This window comes from Lygodium microphyllum, chromosome 25 (assembly GCF_053477565.2).
Source record: "Lygodium microphyllum isolate KBCC chromosome 25, Lygodium_microphyllum_v1.1.10, whole genome shotgun sequence".
In the NCBI taxonomy this organism is placed as follows: domain Eukaryota; kingdom Viridiplantae; phylum Streptophyta; class Polypodiopsida; order Schizaeales; family Lygodiaceae; genus Lygodium; species Lygodium microphyllum.
In genome coordinates, this window is record NC_141159.1 from 102793858 (window position 1) to 102818570 (window position 24713).

At 43.5% G+C, this 24713-nt stretch overlaps 1 protein-coding gene across 1 annotated transcript in view; it reads left to right on the top strand.

The window, feature by feature from the left end:
- Positions 1 to 6931: 6931 nt before the first annotated feature.
- The window catches only part of LOC148014575 (uncharacterized), a 53302-nt gene continuing 35520 nt past the window's right edge, over positions 6932 to 24713 (top strand). Inside the window, exons 1-2 of the mRNA XM_087666568.1 lie at positions 6932 to 6954; positions 10843 to 11403. Coding sequence (XP_087522694.1) covers positions 6932 to 6954; positions 10843 to 11403 — 584 coding nt within the window. The remainder of the gene's footprint in view (positions 6955 to 10842; positions 11404 to 24713) is intronic.

Here is a 24713-nt window from a genome sequence, read left to right on the forward strand (position 1 = left end):
CATTTTTCTCAGATTGACAAGGACCGTAGCCACCTTTCACGAAAGTTACAATGTGAACGAGAGTTATGAGCCATATTAATCACTAATGTTAATATATATAGTATGGATGATCCAAAAATATTAGATTTTGGGCAAAGCTAACATATTTTAGATATTATCCTAAAAATATAAAACTGGATGTTATTTAAGAGAAAATACAAGTGATGTTTTATTTAGTTTTAGAGATTTAATAAAAAGAAAACAGATAAAGAGAGTGATTGGCGAAATCGCAAGCGTCGCGATCGCAGTCTACAGGCAATACACAACACTTCGAACAATGAGAGAAAGAAGGAGTGATCTGAAAGCTTTCTAACCAAGTATCTTGGAGTTTTACCCCCCTTTTGGAGCCAATGGAACCATCAGATTTATGAGTTAAGCATTAGATCACTGATTTTTCCAAGAGTCCCTCCACCAAGAACTCTTATTCTCAACCTCATCCCCTCTCCTCTAATTCATTATAAATATGAGACATGGGGAGGCACAAGAGAGCATAAGGAGACCCCGAGAGGCTGCGAGAGAGAGGTAGAGAGAAGGATATCCCTCCAAGAGATTGAGAGAGAGAGAGAGAGAGAGAGAGAGAGAGAGAGAGAGAGAGAGAGAGAGAAAGAAAGTTATATTAACGTCTTCTAAAGACCAAAACTGGCCTATGAGACAAACTGTGATACAACTGATGAGGTCCAGCTATCCAAAATAAAAATGCTGAATGAAAAGCTAAAAACTGGAAACTGAAAATACGGTGCTGTGAGTGTGATAAGTGTCGTATATGTGTATGTGCATATGTAGCTCTGGTACTCCAGATAATGGCTACAAAAGGGGAACAAATGTCGGCTGTGATAGGGGAACAACTGTCGGCTGTGATAAAGTGGTGCGATGTGTATATGTAACAAATGCAGGGAGATATACTATCCTGGGATGTAGTAGCAGTCGTCGAAGTCGCTAATAGCAGGTGATCCCTCCTGGATGCAGGATCTGGTACATCGGCGGTGGAGAAAGAGCAAACTGGAGATCTGAGATCCAATGTGTCGAGTGTCGTCGGATCTCAGTCTGCTGTCGATGTAGATCAAGAATCCTCCAGATCTCCTGTCGGTGTGGCTGTGGGGTTCGAAACCCCCGGATCCTCGTGCGGCGTCGGGTACGCTAGTCCTCAGCCTACTGTAGTGTGAGCCCGGAGGTCTGGCTGGAGGTTGGTATAGTAGCTCTCACTCTGTCTATCTGAAAGAACTGTGTAATAGTCGTCTGGGTGGGCCCCTCTCTGACTGGGATCCGCTGTGTGCTCTGCTCTCTCATGTGCCATGCCTCTCCTAGAAAACAGCCAAATGATCTCTGATCCATATCAGTCATACATCCCTGAAGTGAGCTGCTCAATGTGTATCTAGATCTCAACTCTGAGTATGCCGGGCATCTGAGAACAAAATGCTCCTCACTCTCCACCTCTGATCTGCAAAGGGGGCATATCCTCTCCTCCCGTGGGATGCCACTGGCTCTGCCACTCTCAATCATAAGCTGATGTGATGATACCCTGAGCTGTCCAATAAGAACTCTCAATCGATGTGGCATATAGATCTGCATATATCTCGGAATCTCTATGAATCCCTACTCTGATATGCTCAAGAACTGTGTATAATAATGTGCCATCTTCGATGGCAGTGGCTGTGCAGGGCTGCCCCATGTCCTCTATATATAAATATGCCATATCTCCTGTCTGATGACTCTGTTCCTCTCAGAGAGAGAGAGGGTGTAAGTGGGAGCCTGAGTATCATATAGAAGAGGTGGGAGTCTATCAATGTCCAGCCCATGTCTGTCAAACCAAGCTCTAGTCTGTGCATACCATGATGTGGTATCCCCCGCTCGAGCCATCTCCTGAGATTCCATATATGCTCTATATGCAATGCGATCTCTATCCATATCCTGAAATCTGTGTAGGAAGCAAACTGTCTGAAATAATGCCTCGACTAGCATGGGCGGTGTGGCAAGCTCTGCTCGCACAATGTCATGTGGGACTGAGGCCTTGCTGCGAATCAATCTAGATATCATGATCACTTGAGGTCTCTCCATCAATGTCCATACATAATCGGCAAGGCCTGGCCCCCATATAGCTGCTCCATACATCAGTGCTGGAGTGACTAGAGTATCAAAGAGCCACCCCTTGGTGCGCGGCTCCTGGAAATGTGCCTGATAACATTGTCGCTCCATAAGAGCCAATGCTGAGTATCCTCTAGTGAGGCGGTCACGAGCTGCCTGTGTCATCGAGAAAGTCCCTGAAGCTGCTGTAAAGGTGACTCCCAAATATACATATGATCCAGTGACCTCAATACTCCCTCCTGCTGCCATGAAAATCCTCTGTCTGCGTATCTGAGCTGATGTATGGAATATAAGAACCTTGGTTTTACCAAGGTTCACTGTCATGCCTCTCTGTATGCAAAAATCATCCAATGCTAATAAATGCTGCTGTAATCCCTGAGCTGAGTCTGAGACCAACACAATGTCATCTGCATATAGTAAGATATGAACTGTGGCTCCACTGAGATCTATACCTCCACCGGCTCGCTGTTGAATAAACTCTGCTATCTCATCAATGTATAGCCCAAATAGAGTCGGTGAGAGTGGGCATCCTTGCTTCACACCAATGGTGCTCACAAGGGGATCTGATATACCTCCCGGACATCTGACTCTGCCAGTAATCCGCTCATATAGTGCATAAATACCCCACATCATGTCATCATCCACCCCCAGATCAAGTAGGCGTCTGAAAAGCCTCTCTCTCGGAACCATGTCAAAGGCTTTGCGGAAATCCACAAAGCAACAGTACAATCTCTGTTTCTTCACTCGTGTCTGGTCGATCAGACAATGGAGAGTGAAGATGTGGTCTATGGTAGAAAATGCCCGTCTGAACCCTGCCTGTCCGGGTGTGCGCATGCACTCTCTCTCTGCTAGCATGCTGAGCTCCTCCTCCATCACCGTGCCATAAAGTTTGGACAAAACTGGCCCAATCATGATGGTCCTATATGTGTTAGGATCCATAGGATCCCCTGACTTACGGATAGGTACAATGGTGTGCTCTGTCCACGAGTCAGGGAACCCCTCAGACAATGCACGGTTGAAGAGGTGAGCAATGAGTGGAGCCAATGTGTCTCTACCATATATAATATGCTTTGGCTGAAGATCAAACTGGTCTCGAGCGCGGCCATGCTGTAACCTTGAGATAGCATGTTTCACCATACTAGTGGTGAAAAAGGATGAAATACCCGGTCTCGGTGTACATGGTGTGGGTATCAGCGACTGTGCGGGTACATGATATAAACTCTGTGCATATCCATGCCATATTGCAGGGTCATGTATCGGTGTGGGTGAGCGTGGTTCTCTGATCTACCTCCATGCCTCTGCACAATCTCTGCTCATAAGAAGGTGGTATATATCCCAATATCTCTCCTCCTCCCATTAGAGAGAGAGAGAGAGAGAGAATAGTTACCCCGAGAGGCTGCAAGGGAGAGAGTTAGCTCAATTCCCTCTATCTCGATTCTCGACTTAGCCATCTTCTCCTACACTCTCCCATCTCGAATCCATTCTGCCTTCTTAATCTCTTGAGTCTACTTGTGCACGATGGCCTCCAAGTGAAGAATGTCACTTGCGGATGGCAATCCTACAACCAGCATGAAGCTTCGAGCGAAGGCATCACTGTCAATCCAACTACGGTTTTGGTTTGTAAATAATGTATTTCTAAATTGATAGATGCTTGCTTTGATTGTCGCATGAGATGCATTAGGCTCCATACTATGATGTACGAGAATAGGTCATGGGAAGAGATAGATCTCTTCTCACATATTTGAAAGATGGAGTTTGCAAAGTGTATGCATTAAGGAAAGTTAATTGCACTTAGTTGCGTATGGCTTATTCATTGATAGAGCAATCGGTCAGGGGTTATGAATAGCATAATCGTAAAAATAATAACATTAGGAATTGTGCATACAAGTATTAAGTAAATTTTGCATCGAATTGCTCTTTGATCCCAAGGGGGAGAGCGAATATGCGATAGAATTATTATCGTGTCTATTCTTGTATTGTTTGAAAAAAATACAAATAGTTTTGTTGGTTGATTGAACAACACCCTAAATGTTTTTTTTCAATCAACTGATTGTTGCATTTGTGAGTTGGATAAATATTCCAAGTGATTGTGTTTGATGGTAAAAGCATGGCAAGGGTCAATAATGACAAGCAGCCATGGGAAATAAAGGAATGTTTCATTGGAAGATGATATTGGGTTGACTGCCTTGATCGTGCTTGATTCTTAATTGGATTAATTAAGGAAGGATATTTTGCACGGGTGGATCATCTCCAAGATTGCACCGCGGATTGCTCGGAGAGGGCGCTGCTTGATTTCACGGGCCGAATGTCAAGTGGTGAAAAGGCCAACCACGGAAGTTGTGTCTCACTCCTAGGTCGCTTGGGGTCAGTGGAGCTTTGGACACCCCTTGCCTAGACCGCAACGGAATTGTAGACTGCCATGAGCCCAACGTCTAGGACATGGAAGATCCTATTCTAGATAAAGGATGGAAATTATGGTGCCATGTGATTTGGACCGAGTACTTCTGTTAGACAGAAGGGATACATAATTCTCTTGTATGGGCAAGAGACAAATATTAACTTGAAGATAAGTTAAGGAACATGTTTGACAAAATGATTGCTTGTTTTGTTTTCGTGTATGTGCTGTAAATTATGCAAACGAACCCTGTGCCCTAAAAGGATTAATTAATGAAGTTAATTTTAAATGTCGCACATAAGTGTGGTGGGACTTAATTAGAAAACTAAAGCTATCAAGGGAAGCAGGTGGATGGAATCCCTGACGGGTTCCTATGTTAGGGTGGTCCCAGAGAATTGGAAGGCTTCTCACAAGGATTTATTGCCATTTACTTTAGGTATTGTTAAGTTAAAACCCAATTCATACCGTTTTAGGGGACCAAAATGGGATTATGCCTTATGGGTAGAGAGGTTGAGCGGCGCATCCCTCTCGTTTCCCATTCTCTTGGAACCAAGTGCCGTATGGATTTGGTTCAGATTGGGTATCTCTATGTAAAGTAGGATATCCAAAACCCGATGCTAGAATGCTGTTAGGAGACCTTGGCCCTAGGAACCCAGATTTCAGGTCAATCATAGTGGGTTTGGTCGTGAACGTTCCGTTGCAAGAGGCGGATTCGAGAAACCCTAGGCGACAAACATTGGAACATTCCTTGGGAGTGCCGGGCGGTGACACTTAGATTCATTTATCGATGGACCACTAAAACGTGCTTGGACAACCGATAAGCAGTCACGTTACACTTTAATCTAAGCGTTTAAAGGTATTTTATCACCAAAAGTCACCTACATTGCAATGCAAAGAGGGATAGTAAACCAACAAATTCTTGATTTTCATATATATTTTTCTCATAAAGCATGTATTTCATGTGTTATATGTAGTATTAGATAAGCATATGAGTACACGAGTATATATGTGTATGTGCCTTGTATATACATATGTATAACTTACCTAAGATGAAATGTTTAGATGATAGATGAGCTTTGATTGCCAAAATTTTAAGCATATTTTTTAGTAGGGACTCAAAAAAAAGCTACTCAAGATCTATTCTTCTTGTGGCCCCCTTCCTCTTCATATGTATCCTCAAGGTGTTTACTAGCCTTTTCATCCCTCTTCCTCTAATCACCCTGCTCATCTTCTTTATTAAAGGTGGCCCAATTTGAGCTTTTCTCATGCTCTTCTTCTTGGTTTCCTTGATCAGTCTAGTCATTTGTGTTGCCTTTGCTGGTATGGTTGGATTCAAATGAGCTACTAGGGTTGATGTTTACACTGGTTGGGGTATTAATAGTGGTCACTATTAGTTTGGTGAGGGCAAAAGCGTACACTATCATTCTTGATTTGTTATTTATGCTGGATAGTCTTTCTAATGCCTCTTTGAGATGCTTTGGGATTTAATGAAAAAATAAAATGTTACTTAGATTTTCTTTAGTGATGTTCATCATTAAATGCTTCCAATAAACTTTTAGGAATCATCCTACCTCAATCCTAAGTTAGTGTTATGGTATTTGTATCCATCCAATCACATTACGTATCCCATAGGAGTGGTGGGCATCCATGTATGATGGCCTAACGATGAAACCCTCTATCGACATGTGTAGGAAACGACGATGATATGTGCCATCTTCATATGAAGGGGTTCCAGGGGATGCACCCATGTAGGAAACAACGATGATATGTGCCATCTTCATATGAAGGGGTTCCAGGGGATGCACCCATGTATGATATGTATCAATTTTCATAATATATGCCGTAATAACTTCGTTCCACTCTATATGCATGAGATCTAAGTATGATCAATCCAAGCTATATTGAAGTGGGAGTGTATCCATCTCTAATTCATGTGACTTGAACTATGAATATAGCTCTACCAAATATGTATCCCTAAATTTGCTGACTATATGGAGGACGTCAATGCAAATTGCAGATATGTATATCTAGGGAGCTCCCATATTCTTTGTGAGCAAGTTATTGATTGAAGTAATGCCTTCACAACCACAAGTACTACTCCAATCTTTGCTCTAATAAACTCACAAGGTACCAATGGTTTGCTTCATATCATCACTAGTGGTCTCTCAATACTCTTCTAGAGGTTTGCTTGAAAAGACCTAGCACCCATGTTGGCAATCCATATAGCAAGGCTAGGGTAACCAATGTGAAATTGCCATAATTTAGATAGGGGTTTTTGGAATTGAGCATATTTATATTTCTTCTCAAGTGCCCCAAGTGATGCATAATCTTCATCCAACCTAGCAGTTGTTGCATGAAAATGCATGTCTTGTATATGTGACCCCTAGATAGATATAGGGTCTAGCATACTAAACCATGTCCCCTCCAAGAGTAAACTGGTGTGCCACTTAGGTCACCCAAGCTTGTGTGGTATTAAACACCATCATTTTAGCCTTTTGAAGGTCATTGTTAATCTTCTATCCATGCAAAACATTTTCAATGTATCCATGTGTCTTTTCAAGACCTTCAAAGAATCCATGATCAATACCATGTCATCCACACATAGCAAGATGGGTATCAATATGCCAACAAGCTCAAACTTGGTCCTCCTAATCTATTCATATAATCTGAGATATCATCAACATAAACACCATAGTCAGTACACAAGAGTGGGCATCCCTACTTCACCTTGATGGTATTGCATATCATATTGGAAAGGCCTCTTGGAGCACACACCCTCTCTATCATCAAACTGATGTAAGGCATAAATTAACCCATGTAGATCCTTTGCAGTGCCAATATCCTATAATCATTGCATAAGCCTGGTTCGAGGCAGAAGGTTGAATGCCTTTTGAAAATCTACAAAGGAGTAACAAATTTGTTCCCATGTGGCCTACCTTCCTCTATAATAGTTGTAAGGGTCAATTCAAGCATAATGAACCTTCTCATGAAGTTTTTCTACCCCTTGTGATTATACCCATGTCTCTCTACCCATACTAAGCTCATGCTCTAAAACGCAACAAGATATCATGGCTAAGTAGTGACCAATCATGATTATCCTAGAGTTCTTTGGTACCATAAGACCCCCGCTCTTAAAGAGTGGTATAATGGTATGATTCATCCAACTTGATAGAAAGTTCTCACACATGGCTTGATTAAAAATGTGCAAAGCATCAACAAAGGAGTAAGAACTTTATATGCATGTATAAAATGTTTCCTAACCAAGGCCATCATGATCTTGTGCTTTTCCATGCTACAATCTATAGATCATCTCTACCATGATCTCCATAGTAAAATATAAATTGCAAGATGGATGGGCCCCTTGCATGGGGCACATAGGGGAATCTCTTTGTATATCATATAAGTTCTTTGCACAGTTTGTACCATCCTTTGGAAACGTGATCGGGTGCCCAACTACCTTTTTTAAAACATCTCCCATGCTCTCTTGCTATCTTGCCCAAAAAAAAACCAGTATATCTCTGCCTCGCGTTTAGCCAAATATGCTCATTTATTTCTTTGTATTATGTGTTGAAAGATCAATCAAGCTTGTGTATGTGTAGTATCTCCTGTAGCTATCTTAGAATTTAATTTGTTCTCACAACACTCATTAGCATATCAAATGTTTTGTGTAGTAGTAATTTGTGGTGGGATGGAGGAAGCCATAGTATGAGGGAAGATACATTGTTGATGCATTCAAAACTTCTCCCAATCTTATTGCTATTTCATCCAAAGAGCAATATGGGTCCATAGTAAACAATCCATCACATATTGCATTTCTATACTTGTGAGCCATCTCTACAAAAATTGGTATGTAGGGTATCTGGAAACTTGAGTGGCAAGTGAGCTCTTGGTGCAACGTCCTATCATTACAAAACTCAATATGCATGATCCATATCTAAACCAATAGGTCTGCTAGAGAGAGAGAGATGCCTACTTGAACATCCCATGTCTACATGTTGAGAGGAGGGAGTATATGTATGGTCTGAAGAGGAAAGAGAGGATTGCCACTACAATATTGGCATTTACACTACTATTTTGGATGCAACATTCCTCCTCATCATGCTTCCATCCATATATAAGATGATGTAACATATCACAATGCACATTGTATAATGCACATTGTATGTGCACCAACATTGCTCTCTAAGTTGCACACAAGCATTGCGCTCTAAGTTGTTGTGTGCTTTACATTTGTGAGTGATAATCCAATATCGAATGTTGGTGACAATGTTAGGGGGAGGCAAGGGGCACGCATTCAGAAATCCTCTAAGGCATCCCTTTAATTCTCTGTGATATGAAAGGCTTCTGCACATTCTAATCCATCTCAATGGTATGATCAAATAGAAACACGGCACTTCAAAATTTCAAGAGGAATGATTGGAAATTGTGTTTAAATCCACAGGACAATGAATATACATGCGGTAGTCTCTTTAATCTTTATACTTACAACATTTTGACTTGTATAACATAACATTACATAAATATTACTTCTGTGTTTGTAAGTTCTATGTGATGCAACTCAACATAATGATTGAAATCCTTGAAAATTTCTATGCAAGAGTTATAATAAATAAAATGTATGTTTCTAGTTGAGTGATTGAGATGTAAAGATAACATTGATACAATTGATAATAATGAGCTTATGCCAATACACATTCTTTGTATTCTCCTTTTTGATCCAATACATGTGCTTCATGTGCTTGTAGACGCAATATCATAGGGTTGATATGTTGTCCATTTCAACCAGAGGAGAAGTTGCCTAATAGAATTTCCACATTACAAATGATGCATTTGTTTGATATATTTAATGCTATATTTAGGCCATCATACTTGGGGGGGAAAAGCTATGTTTCTAGTTGAATGATTGAAATCCTTGAAAAATCTCTATGCAAGAGTTACAATAAATATTTTTGATTATGTTGTCTGGACCAACGGGTTCAAGCTTCAGCACTTGTGCGCCTCAAATCGAGTGTCAAAGTAGGGTTGCATCCTCGAATTAGTGCTTGATATAGGTCGGAGATTTGGGGTTTTTAATCTTCAAAACAAGTAAGTATTTTGGGTTTTTGATGAGTAGACGAGTAGGATAAATCATTTCAATACTTGGGTTTTGATTTTTGTTGCATTTAGAGTAGGATAAGTTCAAGAAATCGAAGTGAATCAACTTAGGGTTTTTGCTATAAACAGACCCAAAACAGGGGGAAAACGGGGTTACAATCCATTGACAAGGCATAAGCACTACGGGATAGCACTCCGGCATTAGGAAAAAGGTTTAAGACCTAAGGAAGGGGGTTGAAGGCTCACTTTTAGCTTCTACACAAAGAGAGAGAGAGAGAGAGAGAGAGAGAGAGAGAGAGAGAGAGAGAGAGAGAGAGAGAGAGAGAGAGAAAGTTATATTAACGTCTTCTAAAGACCAAAACTAGCCTATGAGACAAACTGTGATACAACTGATGAGGTCCAGCTATCCAAAATAAAAGTGCTGAATGAAAAGCTAAAAACTGGAAACTAAAAATACAGTGCTGTGAGTGTGATAAGTGTCGTGTATGTGTATGTGCATATGTAGCTCTGGTACTCCAGATAATGGCTACAAAAGGGGAACAAATGTCGGATGTGATAGGGGAATAACTGTCGGCTATGATAAAGTGGTGCGATGTGTATATGTAACAGATGCAGGGAGATATACTATCCTGGGATGTAGTAGCAGTCGTCGAAGTCACTAATAGCAGGTGATCCCTCCTGGATGCAGGACGTGGTACATCGGCGGTGTGGAGATCTGAGATCCAATGTGTCGAGTGTCGTCGGATCTCAGTCTGCTGTCGATGTAGATCAAGAATCCTCCGGATCTCCTGTCGGTGTGGCTATGAGGTCCGAAACCCACGGATCCTCGTGCGGCGTCGGGTACGCTGGTCCTCAGCCTGCTGTAGTGTGAGCCCGGAGGTCTAGCTGGAGGCTGGTACAGTAGCTCTCACTCTGTCTGTCTGAAAGAACTGTGTAATAGTCGTCTGTGTGGGCCCCTCTCTGACTGGGACCCGCTGTGTGCTCTGCTCTCTGATGTGCCATGCCTCTCCCAGAAAAAGGCCAAATGATCTCTGATCCATATCAGTCATACATCCCTGAAGTGAGCTGCTCAATGTGTATCTAGATCTCAACTCTGAGTATGCCGGGCATCTGAGAACAAAATGCTCCTCACTCTCCACCTTTGATCTACTCGGACCAATTGATGGGATGCATACTATCGAGTCCTTCGGCCTTGGGAGACTTCTACTCGGTGCCGATCACACCTTTCTTAGTTTCTCACTCCTCACCTCATTACCATCACCACCTGCAGATATCATACACCTTCTTATGAGCAGAGATTGTGCAGAGGCATGGAGGCAGATTAGAGAACCACGCTCACCCACACCGATACATGACCCTGCAGTATGGCATGGATACGCACAGAGTTTATATCATGTACCCGCACAGCCGCTGATACCCACACCATGTACACCAAGACCGGGTATTTCATCCTTTTTCACCACTAGTATGGTGAAACATGCCATCTCACGGTTACAACATGGCCGCACTCGAGACCAGTTTGACCTTCAGCCAGAGCATATTATATATGGCAGAGACACATTGGCTCCACTCATTGCTCACCTCTTCAACCGTGCATTGTCTGAGGGGTTCCCTGACTCATGGACAGAGCACACCATTGTACCTATCCACAAGTCAGGGGATCCTATGGATCCTAACACATATAGGACCATCATGATTGGGCCAGTTTTTTCCAAACTTTATGGCACGATGATGGAGGAGGAGCTCAGCATGCTGGCAGAGAGAGAGTGCATGCGCACACCCGGACAGGCAGGGTTCAGACGTGGCATTTTCTACCATAGACCACATCTTCACTCTCCATTGTCTGATCGACCAGACACGAGTGAAGAAACAGAGATTGTACTGTTGCTTTATGGATTTCCGCAAAGCCTTTGACATGGTTCCGAGAGAGAGGCTTTTCAGACGCCTACTTGATCTGGGGGTGGATGATGACATGATGTGGGGTATTTATGCACTATATGAGCGGGTTACTGGCAGAGTCAGATGTCCGAGAGGTATATCAGATCCCCTTGTGAGCACCATTGGTGTGAAGCAAGGATGCCCACTCTCATCGACTCTATTTGGGCTATACATTGATGAGGTAGCAGAGTTTATTCAACAGCGAGCCGGTGGAGGTATAGATCTCAGTGGAGCCACAGTTCATATCTTACTATATGCAGATGACATTGTGTTGGTCTCAGACTCAGCTCAGGGATTACAGCAGCATTTATTAGCATTGGATGATTTTTGCATACAGAGAGGCATGACAGTGAACCTTGGTAAAACCAAGGTTCTTATATTCCATACATCAGCTCAGATACGCAGACAGAGTATTTTCATGGCAGCAGGAGGGAGTATTGAGGTCACTGGATCATATGTATATTTGGGAGTCACCTTTACAGCAACTTCAGGGACTTTCTCGATGACACAGGCAACTCGTGACTGCCTCACTAGAGGATACTCAGCATTGGCTCTTATGGAGCGACAGTGTCATCAGGCACATTTCCATGAGCCCCGCACCAAGGGGTGGCTCTTTGATACTCTAGTCACTCCAACACTGATGTATGGAGCAGCTATATGGGGGCCAGGCCTTGCCGATTATGTATGGACATTGATGGAGAGACCTCAGGTGATCATGATATCTAGATTGATTCGTAGCAAGGCCTCAGTCCCACATGACATTGTGCGAGCAGAGCTTGCCACACCGCCCATGCTAGTCGAGGCATTATTTCAGACAGTCTGCTTCTTACACAGATTTCAGGATATGGATAGAGATCGCATTGCATATAGAGCATATATGGCATCTCAAGAGATGGCTCGAGTGGGGGATACCACATCATGGTATGCACAGACTAGAGCTTGGTTTGACAGACATGGGCTGGACATTGATAGACTCCCACCTCTTCTATATGATACTCAGGCTCCCACTTACACCCTCTCTCTCTCTGAGAGGAACAGAGTCATCAGACAGGAGATATGGCATATTTATATACAGAGGACATGGGTCAGCCCTGCACAGCCACTGCCATCGAAGATGGCACATTATTATACACAGTTCTTGAGTATATCAGAGCAGGGATTCATAGATTCCGAGATATATGCAGATCTATATGCCACATCGATTGAGAGTTCTTATTGGACAGCTCAGGGTATGAGAGAGAGAGAGAGAGAGAGAGAGAGAGAGAGAGAGAGAGAGAGAGAGAGAGTCAGAGAGAGAGAGAGAGAGAGAGAGAGAGAGTCCATGGCCAAAGAAACGGATCAATCGACTTGTGCTAGAGTTTTTTGGTCATTCTAGGTATATATAAACCTTGCCCCTTATCTATTTTTGCATTCTGGAAGGTTATGTGGCCTGGCATGCCCAAAATCATTGCCATCGATTTGATTTTGGCCTCAATTGGAACCACCGCCATCAGAATCGGACACGACTGATAGAGTCTTCAAACTCGAACTGTACGATTTTGGATAATCGGATGGTCTGATTTTGGAATTTGGCACTTAGATAATCAGACTCACGCAAATTGGACGCCCAAAATCGGGCCACCTAGGAATCAGACAACCTGAATTGGTGGAAAAATGGACCATCAGCCACTCAGACCACCTACGATCAAACGAGGTAGAATTGGACCATCCTCACTTGGACATCCGATTTTGAGGATTGGACACTGCAGAATTGGACAAAAAAAACCCTGACAGGAGAGACTGACAAATTTAGCACATCCCAGGCAAAGCAGAATACCTCCCGCAATTGGGGAAGGCTCCAAAAGCCTTATAGGTGCTTTTTTAATAAAGAAATTGCAGCAATCGGATGGCTAGAAATGATTACTGACAGTCACGTTAGCTTTTAGCCCCTTTTAGAGCCATAAACTAACCCCCAGACCCCCATTTAACCTTGATTGAACTGAGTAGAGTAGCACAAACCCTAGAGACTAGAGTGAGTGGCTAGTGACTGAGTATAAAGCCCTATTCGGCCAAGAACTCAGACTGGAGTGTGGAAGCTACATTCATTATCTTATGTTCGCACCCACATTATTTTCAACACTTGAAGTGCACTTGGAAAAACTAAAAGCTTGATTTCGCACAGTGCATGGAAAAGAGCACCACACTCACACACTAAGTGAATGTAAATTGTGGATTGTCTGTAAATAAAAAGGAACACACTAAAACTTAATGAACGAATGAACCTCCTAATAGAAGACGACCCTCAAACTTAGAGGGTGATCAAGCAACCCCAATTGGTAGGACCAAGTGACAAACACAACATGGAAAGCTATACGCATCAAGGGAGCAACACCATTGGGAGCGTGATGCTGCCCGACTTGATCAACCTCATCTTGACAATTTAGTGGAGCAAGAGACCACAAATATGGCAGAACCTAGTATAAGTCGTGGGAACAAAGAGCTTGACTTGGGAGATTTCCTGATCGAAATCCAGTGGATGGTGAACAAATACGACGCACAAACCAGGCTAGACCACCATGGTAGACCGTTAAAAGACATCATAGCAGATCTCGAGGAGGAAAGAAAGATGGTGGCATGAAAAGCCTTGCAAAGTATAACGGCATACAACCAACAACAACAGAGTAGACTAGGATATTATGGCAGGACATTGAAATGCGAGAAGTCTAGCGTGTGCTAGCCCTACCAAATAGATTTTGAATGCAGAGAGGGAAAGAGCACTAGAGGTGGACTTAACACTGAGCGAGCTTCTCATGAAGCGACTAATAGACAATATGTTGGCTCAACAAAGCGCAACAGCACTAGCGACATCGTTGCTTGTAGGATTAAGAGTTACCCAAGAATCCAAGAGCCAGTTGAGAATCCTTGCAGTTGCGAAGCAACTAGACAAGTACTAGCCAAAGCAATTTGGCCTATGCTTAGAGGTGATGAGGGTAGGATGTGGTACACAAGCCTAGACGCTACAGAGCACAACAATTTCAATGACTTCAAGAGTATCTTCATTAAGAGATTCTCAGAGACTGGGTACTTGGATAATCTTATCGTGCGGCTGATGAATGTCAAGTAGGGGGACAAAGAGGACATCACGGACTACCATACTCACGTGTAGAGTCTCTACAAGAGAATCCCCACTAACGAGTGATCCACCGAGAGAGCAATGTCCATAGTGCTCATCAACAGAATACATAGTGAGGAACTCTATAAGGCCTTAGCAGGCAACTCAAGCTTGTAGAGAGATACACTAGCTAGGGTCTTTGAAGAGGCCATACAAGTGAATGACCAACTTAAGGAGAGAAGCTCAAGGAGCTTGAATCGAGATGAAGCCAACTCAAGAACCCAAGAAAGGGCTACAACTTCCAGGGAACGATTAGGCCCAAGCACCCAAGACAAAGGGAAGGGTGCTGACTCGGGCCAGGAGCTAGCAGAAATGAAAATGGAGCTAGCCAGATTGCAAGAAATGATGAGGAGACCTGCGCGATCACATATCCAATGTGTGTATCATGGGGGAAACCACCTTCCAGTTGAGTGTTAGGACCCTAAGTCCCAACCTTGCACCAATTGCGGTAGGTTCCGGCCACGATGCCATGCACTGTAGATTGCCAAGGAGATTCTCATACTCATAACCTTACAACCAACCTTACCTAGGGAATATGCCTCCAAATTTCTTTGGAAGAGGAGTCCCATTGGCCCTTCTGGCATCTAAAGATGCAAAGCTAGCCATCCCTAGGATGGAGATTAATCCTACATGCGTACCTAGGCCACCTGGACCTTCGTAACCCATCCACCGAGTGACACTCCAATCCACTTATGGTCATCCATGACACATCTCTTTGCACTGCCCCGAGAGGAAGCAAGCCAATCAAGATAAGGTTGATCTCAAATGTGATGAGTGTGGAATCACCCACCTTTTTGATGATTTCCCTAGGCAGAGACTATCCTCTAGTTTGGCAATGGTACCATCAGTTCCATTGGGGCTATTTGGCATTAAGACACTTGATGGGGAGGCCACGCCCATCCCATTGCATGTTATGACTTGTGTGTCAAACAAAGCAAGCCGACATAGCATTGCCAAGGCCTAATAACTTGGATGCAACCTCAATCGGAAAGAAAAGTCGTAGAACACAAAAGAAGAAAATTGAAGCAAAGGTCACGTTAAAAACCGAAAGTGCAGTGACACTCCCTATCAGAAAGAAAGTCATGGACACAGAAGCAGAAACATTCGGTCCAAAAACTATGGAGAAAGGGAGTACTAAGGTAGGGGAGTACCCAAACCCGAAGCACCAACTCAAAGCCATAGAAAAGATCAAGGAGTGGGTGAGAGAAGCCCACGAACACCTAAAGGATACTGAGCCCATTTTGGAGGATGAGATCGATGATCTCTCTAATGTGAGCATACCAATCTCTCCCACATGACTGAGAGACACGTCCGCACCTCAAATCGTGTCACCTAGATAGAGCTTGAATGCCACGCACCAACAAACTAGTTGAGGCCATTGGCCAAGAAGAAGCGCAGAAGCAGGAGACAAGCAAAAGCAGCTAGCAATCTTCTCACAACGCTAGTGGCCGCCCCTGTAACTTTGAGCCTAGGAGATCTGCTTAGGAAACATCTGACACTATGGAAAGAGCTAAAGCAATGTGTGGAGGGATTGATGAAGCAACAAGCTGCCACTGACTTGCAAGACCACTTCCTAGGCAATCGAACAGAAGCGGTAAGAGTGGAGATGGATACTTGGAATACTACACCAATTGACCTAGACACCATCTCAGCTATGCTCAAGGGCGACCCTCAGATCAATAAATCTTACCGGCCACTAAATAAGTATATCCCTTGCCCTGAGGATGAGCAAGATTAGATGCATGTGCTAGCCACAATTGATCTGCCATTCTCGGATAAGGAGGAATACAAGCAAGTTGGTAAGGCAGTTAGTAAGCCCAGAGACATACCCTCAGTACCAATCTGCATGATGGATAGGAGGTCGCATATGGGTGACTTGCCTCTATCACATTCCACATCTCGAACAACAAATGAGACCTCCATGAGATCTTAGAGCACCTGACTGACAAAGTGGCTAGTAACCCAGCTACAAATCTTAAACCACTCAAGGATCTCTTGGATGAGCCCAAGTGGCAATGGACCAAGGTGCATGACCTAAAATTGATGTACAATTGGGCCTTAGTCACTGATGACAAGGAACTACACTTAGGAGATGACGAATAGTCCGATGAGAGGACGATTTTGATGATGAGTATGAAGACTGTTGTTCCTCCAATGACAAGAGTGAAGAAGAGATCGACATGATAGAGTACGACATAGAGGGGTATAAGATCGAACAAATACATGTAGACTCCAAACTGCACAAAAAGAGCATCTTCAAAATTGAGAAAGGAGTCACACAAATGGGTTGTGATTGCACCTAGTTGGAGCACATAGGAGTGATTGATTATGACAAAGCAGGTCTTGCCCAACCAAGTGTTGCACTAGTACTCAAAAAGGAATCACCATCCGAGCTACGACCTCCAAGGGAGACTCCCTCTTCTAGCAAAGAGAGAGTTTGATTCGTGATCCTAAGATGCCCCAGTCATCTAAGACCAAACACACTAGAGGAGACCTATCAATCCACCTAAGATGCCAAAGGTTGAAGAACGAAAAGAGAAAACGGCCTGAGGATCCGCAAGCTGAGGAGTAAAGGAAGCCACAAGAACTATCGAAATGATTCATGAGATTTAAGAAAGGTGAGAGGGTAGTGGTCTTACTAGGAGCCAAAAGACGAGGGCAAGCAAGCAAGCCTATAGAAGGACCCACCAAAGTCAAGGAGGTCAATCTAGCTGAGGAAGGGGAGATGCCTTGACCTGTTTTTATAGCCGACGACTTGATCAAGAAAGAGGAGGCAACTCTTGTTGCTCTCTTACAAGAGTACGTAGATCTATTTGCTTGGTCCCTTGATGAGTTGAAGGGGGTAGATCCAAGTGTAGTGACTCATAACATCTCAATGACACCCAATGCAACGTTGGTCAAGTAGCAACTATATCTGATGAATCCCAAACATGCTCATGCTGTCAAGGAGGAAATTGATAAGTTATTAAGAGCAGGATTCATTTATGAAATCAAGCACACAGAATGGGTATCACCATAGTGATTGTAATGAAGAATAATGAAAAAATTAGAGTGTGCGTCAATTACAAGAGAGTCAATTATCCATTGCCATGCACTGAGCATATGCTTGGGAGGGTGGCTGGTAAAGAGGTCTACAATTTCTTGGATGGCTTCTCCAAATACAATCAAGTGCAAGTGCACCCGGATGATAGGTACAAGACCACTCTCGCTACCGATTGGGGCGTCTTTGCCTATGTAGTCATGCCTTTTGGGTTGATATATGCATCAACCACATTTCAAAGGCTCATGTGTGCCATTTTCAAAGACATGCTTATGCAAGAGTTAGAGGTATTTGTTGATGATTTATGTACCCATTCCAATTGGAAGGCACACCTAGGCAAGCTTCGAGCAGTATTTAAAAGATGTAGACCGTATTGTCTCTTGTTGAACCCCTTAAAATGCTAGGATTGGGTGAAGCACAGATGCATCCTAGGGCATATGTTTTCAAAGAATGGGATTGCCACCCGACTCCTCGAAAGTTAGGGCTATCGTTGATCTTCTACCACCAACCGACTACAAGGGAGTTCAGTGCTTCCTCGGCCATACACAGGACTATCGATGATTTGTGTTAAACTACAGATTAATCGCTAGGCCTCTATACAAATTGCTGGTGATATTAAATGGACCGATGAATACCAATGTGCATACGAAGAGTTGAAGAAGGCTCTAACCATAGCACCAATCCTATGAGCCCCAGACTGGACTATAATCTTCCATGTTCACATTGACGCCTCGAAGTCTGCTATGGAAGCTATGTTGAGCTAGCCGAGGAACACAATTTAGAATATCCAAGTGAGCTTTCTAGCATGCAACTCGTAGATGTTGAGATGAAATACTCCACCACACAGGGAGGGAGGGGTTAGCCATGGTGTTTGCTGTAAACAAATTTCAGCATTACCTTTCAGCCACACCTTTTGTCTTCTTAGTTGACCATCAAGCCTTGCTTTATCTTGTTTTAACAAACCCTGCACTATGGGATGCATCTCGTGATGGCTACTTCTACTTCTAAAGTTTGACTACTCTGTGGTTGTATGCAAAGGGAATCAATACTATATGGCCAAGCATATGTCTCACATACCCATAGGAGAAGCCACTGGACAGGGCATCATAGATGACTTGCCAGATGCACACCTATTTGGCCTGTCCAATGAAAGGGGCTTGTTTAGAGCTGACTTGACACCATACTGGGTAGACAACATAATCCAAGTGCTTGAGCACGGACTACTTGAAAGACCCATTGAGAAGGCCCTTGACTTAGGGGACTCATCCTTAAAATAAAACCTATCAGTATAGCATGACAAATCTATAGGTTAGGGCATGACGGCTTGCTAACGTAGATGCGTATATGGACATGACATGCATGACGCACTTGTAGAAGCACATGACATAATTGCAGGAGGGCACTTCAGCAGAGATATGATGGCCCGCAAGGTGATGCAATCTCAAATATGGTGGCTTAGTATTTTTCGAGATGCAGCACGATTTCTAAAGCACTGCGACGAGCGCCAATGGACCAAGGTACCCATTCGCAAAGACAAAATGGAGCTTAATCCAATCATTGCAAGATAACCATTTGAGAAATGGAAAATTGACTTTATTGGGGCTAATTAGTCTCGTGGCACAATACTCGCAAGCCAAGTACATCATCATTGCTACAGACTATCTCACCAAGTGGGCACAAAGTGCGAGCCATGAGGAAAAACAATGCTAGAACCATTGCTAAGTTCCTTTGGGAGTAGGTGATCTCATGCTTTGGTTGCCCCATTGAATTAGTTAGTGATGAAGGCACGCACTTCATTAATGAAGTGATCACTCACCTCCTGTCGACCTTTTTAATCATCCATCGAAAATCCTGACCCTACTACCCTCAAGCAAATGGCCAAGCTGAGTCCACTAATAAGATCTTAGTAAATGTTTTGATCAAAGTAGTCTCTGCCCTTGCGTAGTGATTGGGACAAAAAACTAATGGCAGCCTTATGGGCCTACCAAACAGCCTATAAAATAGTGGTAGGACAAACTCCCTTCAAGTTAACCTATGGGACTAAAGCCATTCTACCTATAGAATTCTTTATCTTGAGCCTGAGAGTAGCCACCCAACAGAGATGGGATGGAAAGGAGGCATGGATTGAATGCTTATCAGAGACTTGACTTCTAGAGCTACCCATGTGCTGATTTGCAAAAAGGCATGCCGCAAGAGTTGTTTTGACAAGCACGTATAGCAGCAAGAATTTGAACAAGTCGACTTAGTGTTGTTGTACGCAATGAAGGGCCACAAATAGAAGATAAAGTTTAGGGGATTAGGGCCTTTTTGAGTTTGCACTATTAGCCAAATTGGTGATGTAAAGATTGAGACCCTAGAAGGAGAGGGCATAGGCTTCTTCAATGGGAGCCGCATAAAGAAGTACTACCCTCCCACACATCCACTACATGAGCCTCCCATGCTAGAGTCCCTTGTGAAAGTTTGAGTTGCCACAATAATGGAAATTGAGGAGGAAGATGAAGAGGTAGTAGCATCTGCTTACCTACGCATAACAGTCATTGCCCAACAGACATATACCTTCGACACATTGATCAATGAGGGAGTTGATTTCAATATCTTAACTCACAATCATTGGACTCAAATTGTCTGCCCACAACTACAATCTACCAATGCTAAACTTAGCCCATTTGGGGGTCGATCGTATGCCCTTCTAGAAAAGTGCAAAGTTGCAGCCTCTATCAAGTTTGAAAGCATACCCATAATCTTTTATGTGTTGACGAACACAAAAGATGTTAGTCGAGAATCACTGTTAGGATGCTCATTTAAAAAGCAAGCACATTGTAATGTTAACTACAAGTCACAACATATTAACCTTGCTATCAACAATGTACAAATAGTCACGGCTTTTAGCAAGGGTAGTGTAGCTTCATCAAGGCTTGCAAGGCCACCGGTAGAGAAACCCATCACCAAGTCTAAGGAGGGGGTCGAGACTTGTCACAACCTGCCACACCACACCATCAGCATACCACTAAGATCAAAGCTAAGGTCCCTAAACCATAGTTCAAGTGGGTGCCTAAACATCAAGGATTGCCACCAAGGAGCATGCAATCATGAATTCACAAGCCTAGAAACTCACACTCGAAACCCAGGAGGCAACGGAGAAACTATAGGCACAGACAAACAGTCAACTCGAGAAGGGTCTCCAAAACCTTGCTGCAAGCACAAGGCTATTACGAGGGCAATGCCTGGATATGGGTGCCTAAAACCAAGAGATCCAGTGGCTCTACTCAAATGTCACCCTCAAGCCCCAACTATACAGAGTCTCATGGCAAATCAGACATTAAAGACGCAAAGAGCTCAAGCTACAAAGGCCACGGATCCCAATATTGTTAAGCGTGTCGAATCGCAACAAGTTTATTGACCAAAATCGTAGCTTGCTGACTCCAAACCAACTCAACCCCGCACTCTTAGTGCTACTCAAGCCTCACAAACATCTGGCAACACAAAGTCAGAATCCCAAACCAAGCCTAGTGCACAAGAGGCCAAGCCACACACTCTCGAGCAGTCGTAACCTGCAGACGTCAACCCCTTGAGCTATCAAGTCCAATAAAAAACCCTAGCCCCCCTAGTAGGCCTTAAACCTTCTTATAAGTGACGTTTGATTCTTACCTTGGCCACAAACTTAGCTGAAAATACAAGGGATGACTTAGTCAGTTGCCTTTGGCATTTGGATGCCACGTTTACCACACTTGCTAAAAGCTATGACCGATTAGACCTAGGTCTCTTAGACGAGCCTTGAGAAACAGAGGTATGAATGCTGCCTTGCTCATGGGAAGAATTGGAGTTTGTATTCATTAAGGCTCCCCAGGAAGTTGAGAAACTCATAGACACTAAGATTTCCCATGAACAAGCACGCAAGCAATGCCTCATTACATCTTATGCCAAGAGCACGGTCCTTGCCACCACTGACCAAGAAATTGTGAAGCTAAAACATCTGGCTACTAATGACTCCTCTTTCTTGCGGCAATGGTATGCTCTCAAACTTCAATGGGAGCAAGAAGGCTACCAAATCATGACTGATGTTGAGCAAATATATGCAAGTAAGACCTCATAATATGACCCAACTTACGTAGCTCCAACCTCCTATAGGGTGTTGACCACCATTCACAACCTGCCCCTCGAAGAGCAGATCACACCCCTACTTAGATCGCATGTTGATCGAGGAGGAGCTACACATTGCCAACCGAATAGACTCTGGTGACTTCCTCACACATGACCTCACTTACCTCACCCACGTAAGTATCCAACTTGTCGACATGGACCATTATGCTCAAATAGAATACAACTCAAGCTTCTACACTTGGCTCATGTGAGAGGGAAACATAGTGAGCATGCGTTGAATAGTCTCCACCCTTCAACCTCTAATCCTAGGAAGGATTATTCTCATCTCTAAGGGGGGAGGGTGTGAATGATAAAAGGTGTGGAATATAAAAACAAACCCTAAAACCTCAATCGTTCAAAAATGGAAAAGAATGCATAAAAATCAACTCATGATTGAGTGAAAGTGTTAGAATATTTTGTAAAATGCATGGGCTCTTTAAAGAAAAATTTTCTTTCTATATTTAAGCATTTCAGTTTTCATAAGCATTTCTTCCATCTATGTGTCTTTTTGTAAAATTTATCTGAAGAATATAGATGGTGGGCTATGGATTCATGATAGGCACCTACAATGGCAGGACAGGAGAAAACCGGTAAGTTGCCATTCTCAGAGGAAGAGCAGGCAAAGTATGGCCACTTAGTGGAGACGAGGGCCTATAGCTGATTCAAATTCAAGTACATCCTGAATTCGGAAGACATAGTCATGGAGGAGCTAGCTATCAAGCAAATCGTGAAGCACAATGTAAGCTATAGAAGTACGTGGAGAAGGTGGGCCAAAGTTGTGGACTACGAGAAGTGCGTGGAATTCATTCGAACTTTCAACACGAACCACGTCACTGTCACAGTGCGTCAAGAGAATGTACACTATGAGGAGTTTCTATTGCCTTTGCAGGCCGATTAGCTCTTGATGCTCTTCCTCAAGCCCCTTCCGCCACTTATCTTCTTCTCCTTCTTTAGCCTTGAGCTCTGCTTTTAGCTCACTTATTTCTTTCTGGTAGCTTACCGCTTGGCATGTTTTCTCTAGCTAGAAGGTTGCCATAGCCTCCTTTTCAGCCTTTAGCTTAGGAATAGCTATTTTCTTTTCTTCTTTTTTACTCTCCACCTGTGATAGGAGTTCGTTGACATAGTCATTGTAATAATCCATAGACAAGGGCGATGTTGTAGGAGTAGTCATTGTGGATGCTTCTATCTTCTACCTTTTGGGTTCTTGTCACTATTGCACATCCACAGCTCTGCCGATCTTTTTGTTCCAATCACACTGGGGTCTATCCACTTCCACCTTGAACTATTTCTTTGTTAACTAGAAATTACACCCAGACCACAAGGTTATTGGCATCCACCGTGGTAGAAGAGGTTTGGGTGGGTGAAGAGACTGGGGTGGTGGGCATTAGGACATGTGGGATGGGGTTAATTAGGCACTTGCCCTTGCCCTCAACTACCAGGGGTGGCATGTTTGTGGTGCTTAGGAGCTTCTTCATGAGGGCTCATGGTAGCCAGTTCTTCTTCCCTTGAAGGTTGCTCCACTGAGAGGCAAATGGCTAGGGCTATGTCTTCTTCTTCCTTCTTCCTTAACTCCTCAATCTCTTGCTATGCTTTCCTCCTCCTCTCCTCTTCAGCTTTCCTAGATTCCTATTTTATTCTTTTCACCTCCTTCTTTTCTCTTCTATACTTTGGGAGCTTAGGAGATCTACTTTCTCTTTCTTTCTCCTCTCTTCTTCGGCCTTCTTCTATGGAGTCTTTTTCTTTGAATTATTGGCCCCTCCTTAGTTAGATTGTGCTTCTCACTCTCCTTCTTCATCACTTATTGTCCTCTCATTGGATTGCTCCTATTCTTGGCATAGAGGGAACCTATTGTCTGGCATCTCACTGACGTCCTCATCTTCTTGTGCTTCCCTTAAGGCCTCTCTGATGATGACCATCAAGACCCCTCTGAACCCAGTGGTAGAGGCCTTCAATGACAACTTCTTTGTAGCTTTGGAGGTTGGGGATTCTCCCCTTGCGGGTCTTTCACCTATGGCCAATGCTTTTGCTGATATTTCTATCATCTTCTGCACGAAGCCGTTCAGGTTCACCTCATCAAATGACTTGGCAGCGATGGTTTCTAGCATTGGCACATTGATTCTGCTCATCAATGTGTTATACCTTTGGTTGGAGAATAAGGCATGCATCATTTTGGCCTGTAGTTGGACTTAAGGGTTAGGGATGTTAGCTAAGTCGATGCCATCATTGGTGTGGACCATCACTTTGTCCATTCCCAACATGTTATACACGTCCCTTTTTGCCTGTCTTTCAACTTTGTTGGGCAGGCTAAGTGCTCTCTACAAGCACCAACTCGGGACTCAGCTTGATTTCCACCAGGCGGGCTTAGAAGAGCAAGGGAGGTTAGAGAGAGAGATAAAATACCTGAAGAAGGAAAAGGAGACAATAACTGAAAAGTGGAAAGCACAAGAACCAACCATAGTGGCTCTAGGGCAAAGACAGAATAAGAGCCTAGAGGAGATGCAACAAAAGGCTGAGGAATGGGTGACAAAGAGTGAGAGAAGAGTGAAAGACCTAGCGAGCTGCGTGGCCCTTGCAAAAGGAAATAGAGTGTTTGCAGAGAGCAGGGTAGAGGCTGTAGACAGTACTAGAAGCCCAATAACATGCCTTCCTCAGCACTATAATGGATGTCACATAGGCAAAGGAGGAGAAGGCCATTGAATCACTAAAGAAAAAGCTAGAGATTGCCCATAGAGTCATAAGGCATGGGTTGTGTGCTCAACCACAAGAAGAAGGAACCAACCTAATTCGACAAGAGGAAAGAGATTATTTGCTAAGGGTAGGGTTAACAGTCGAAG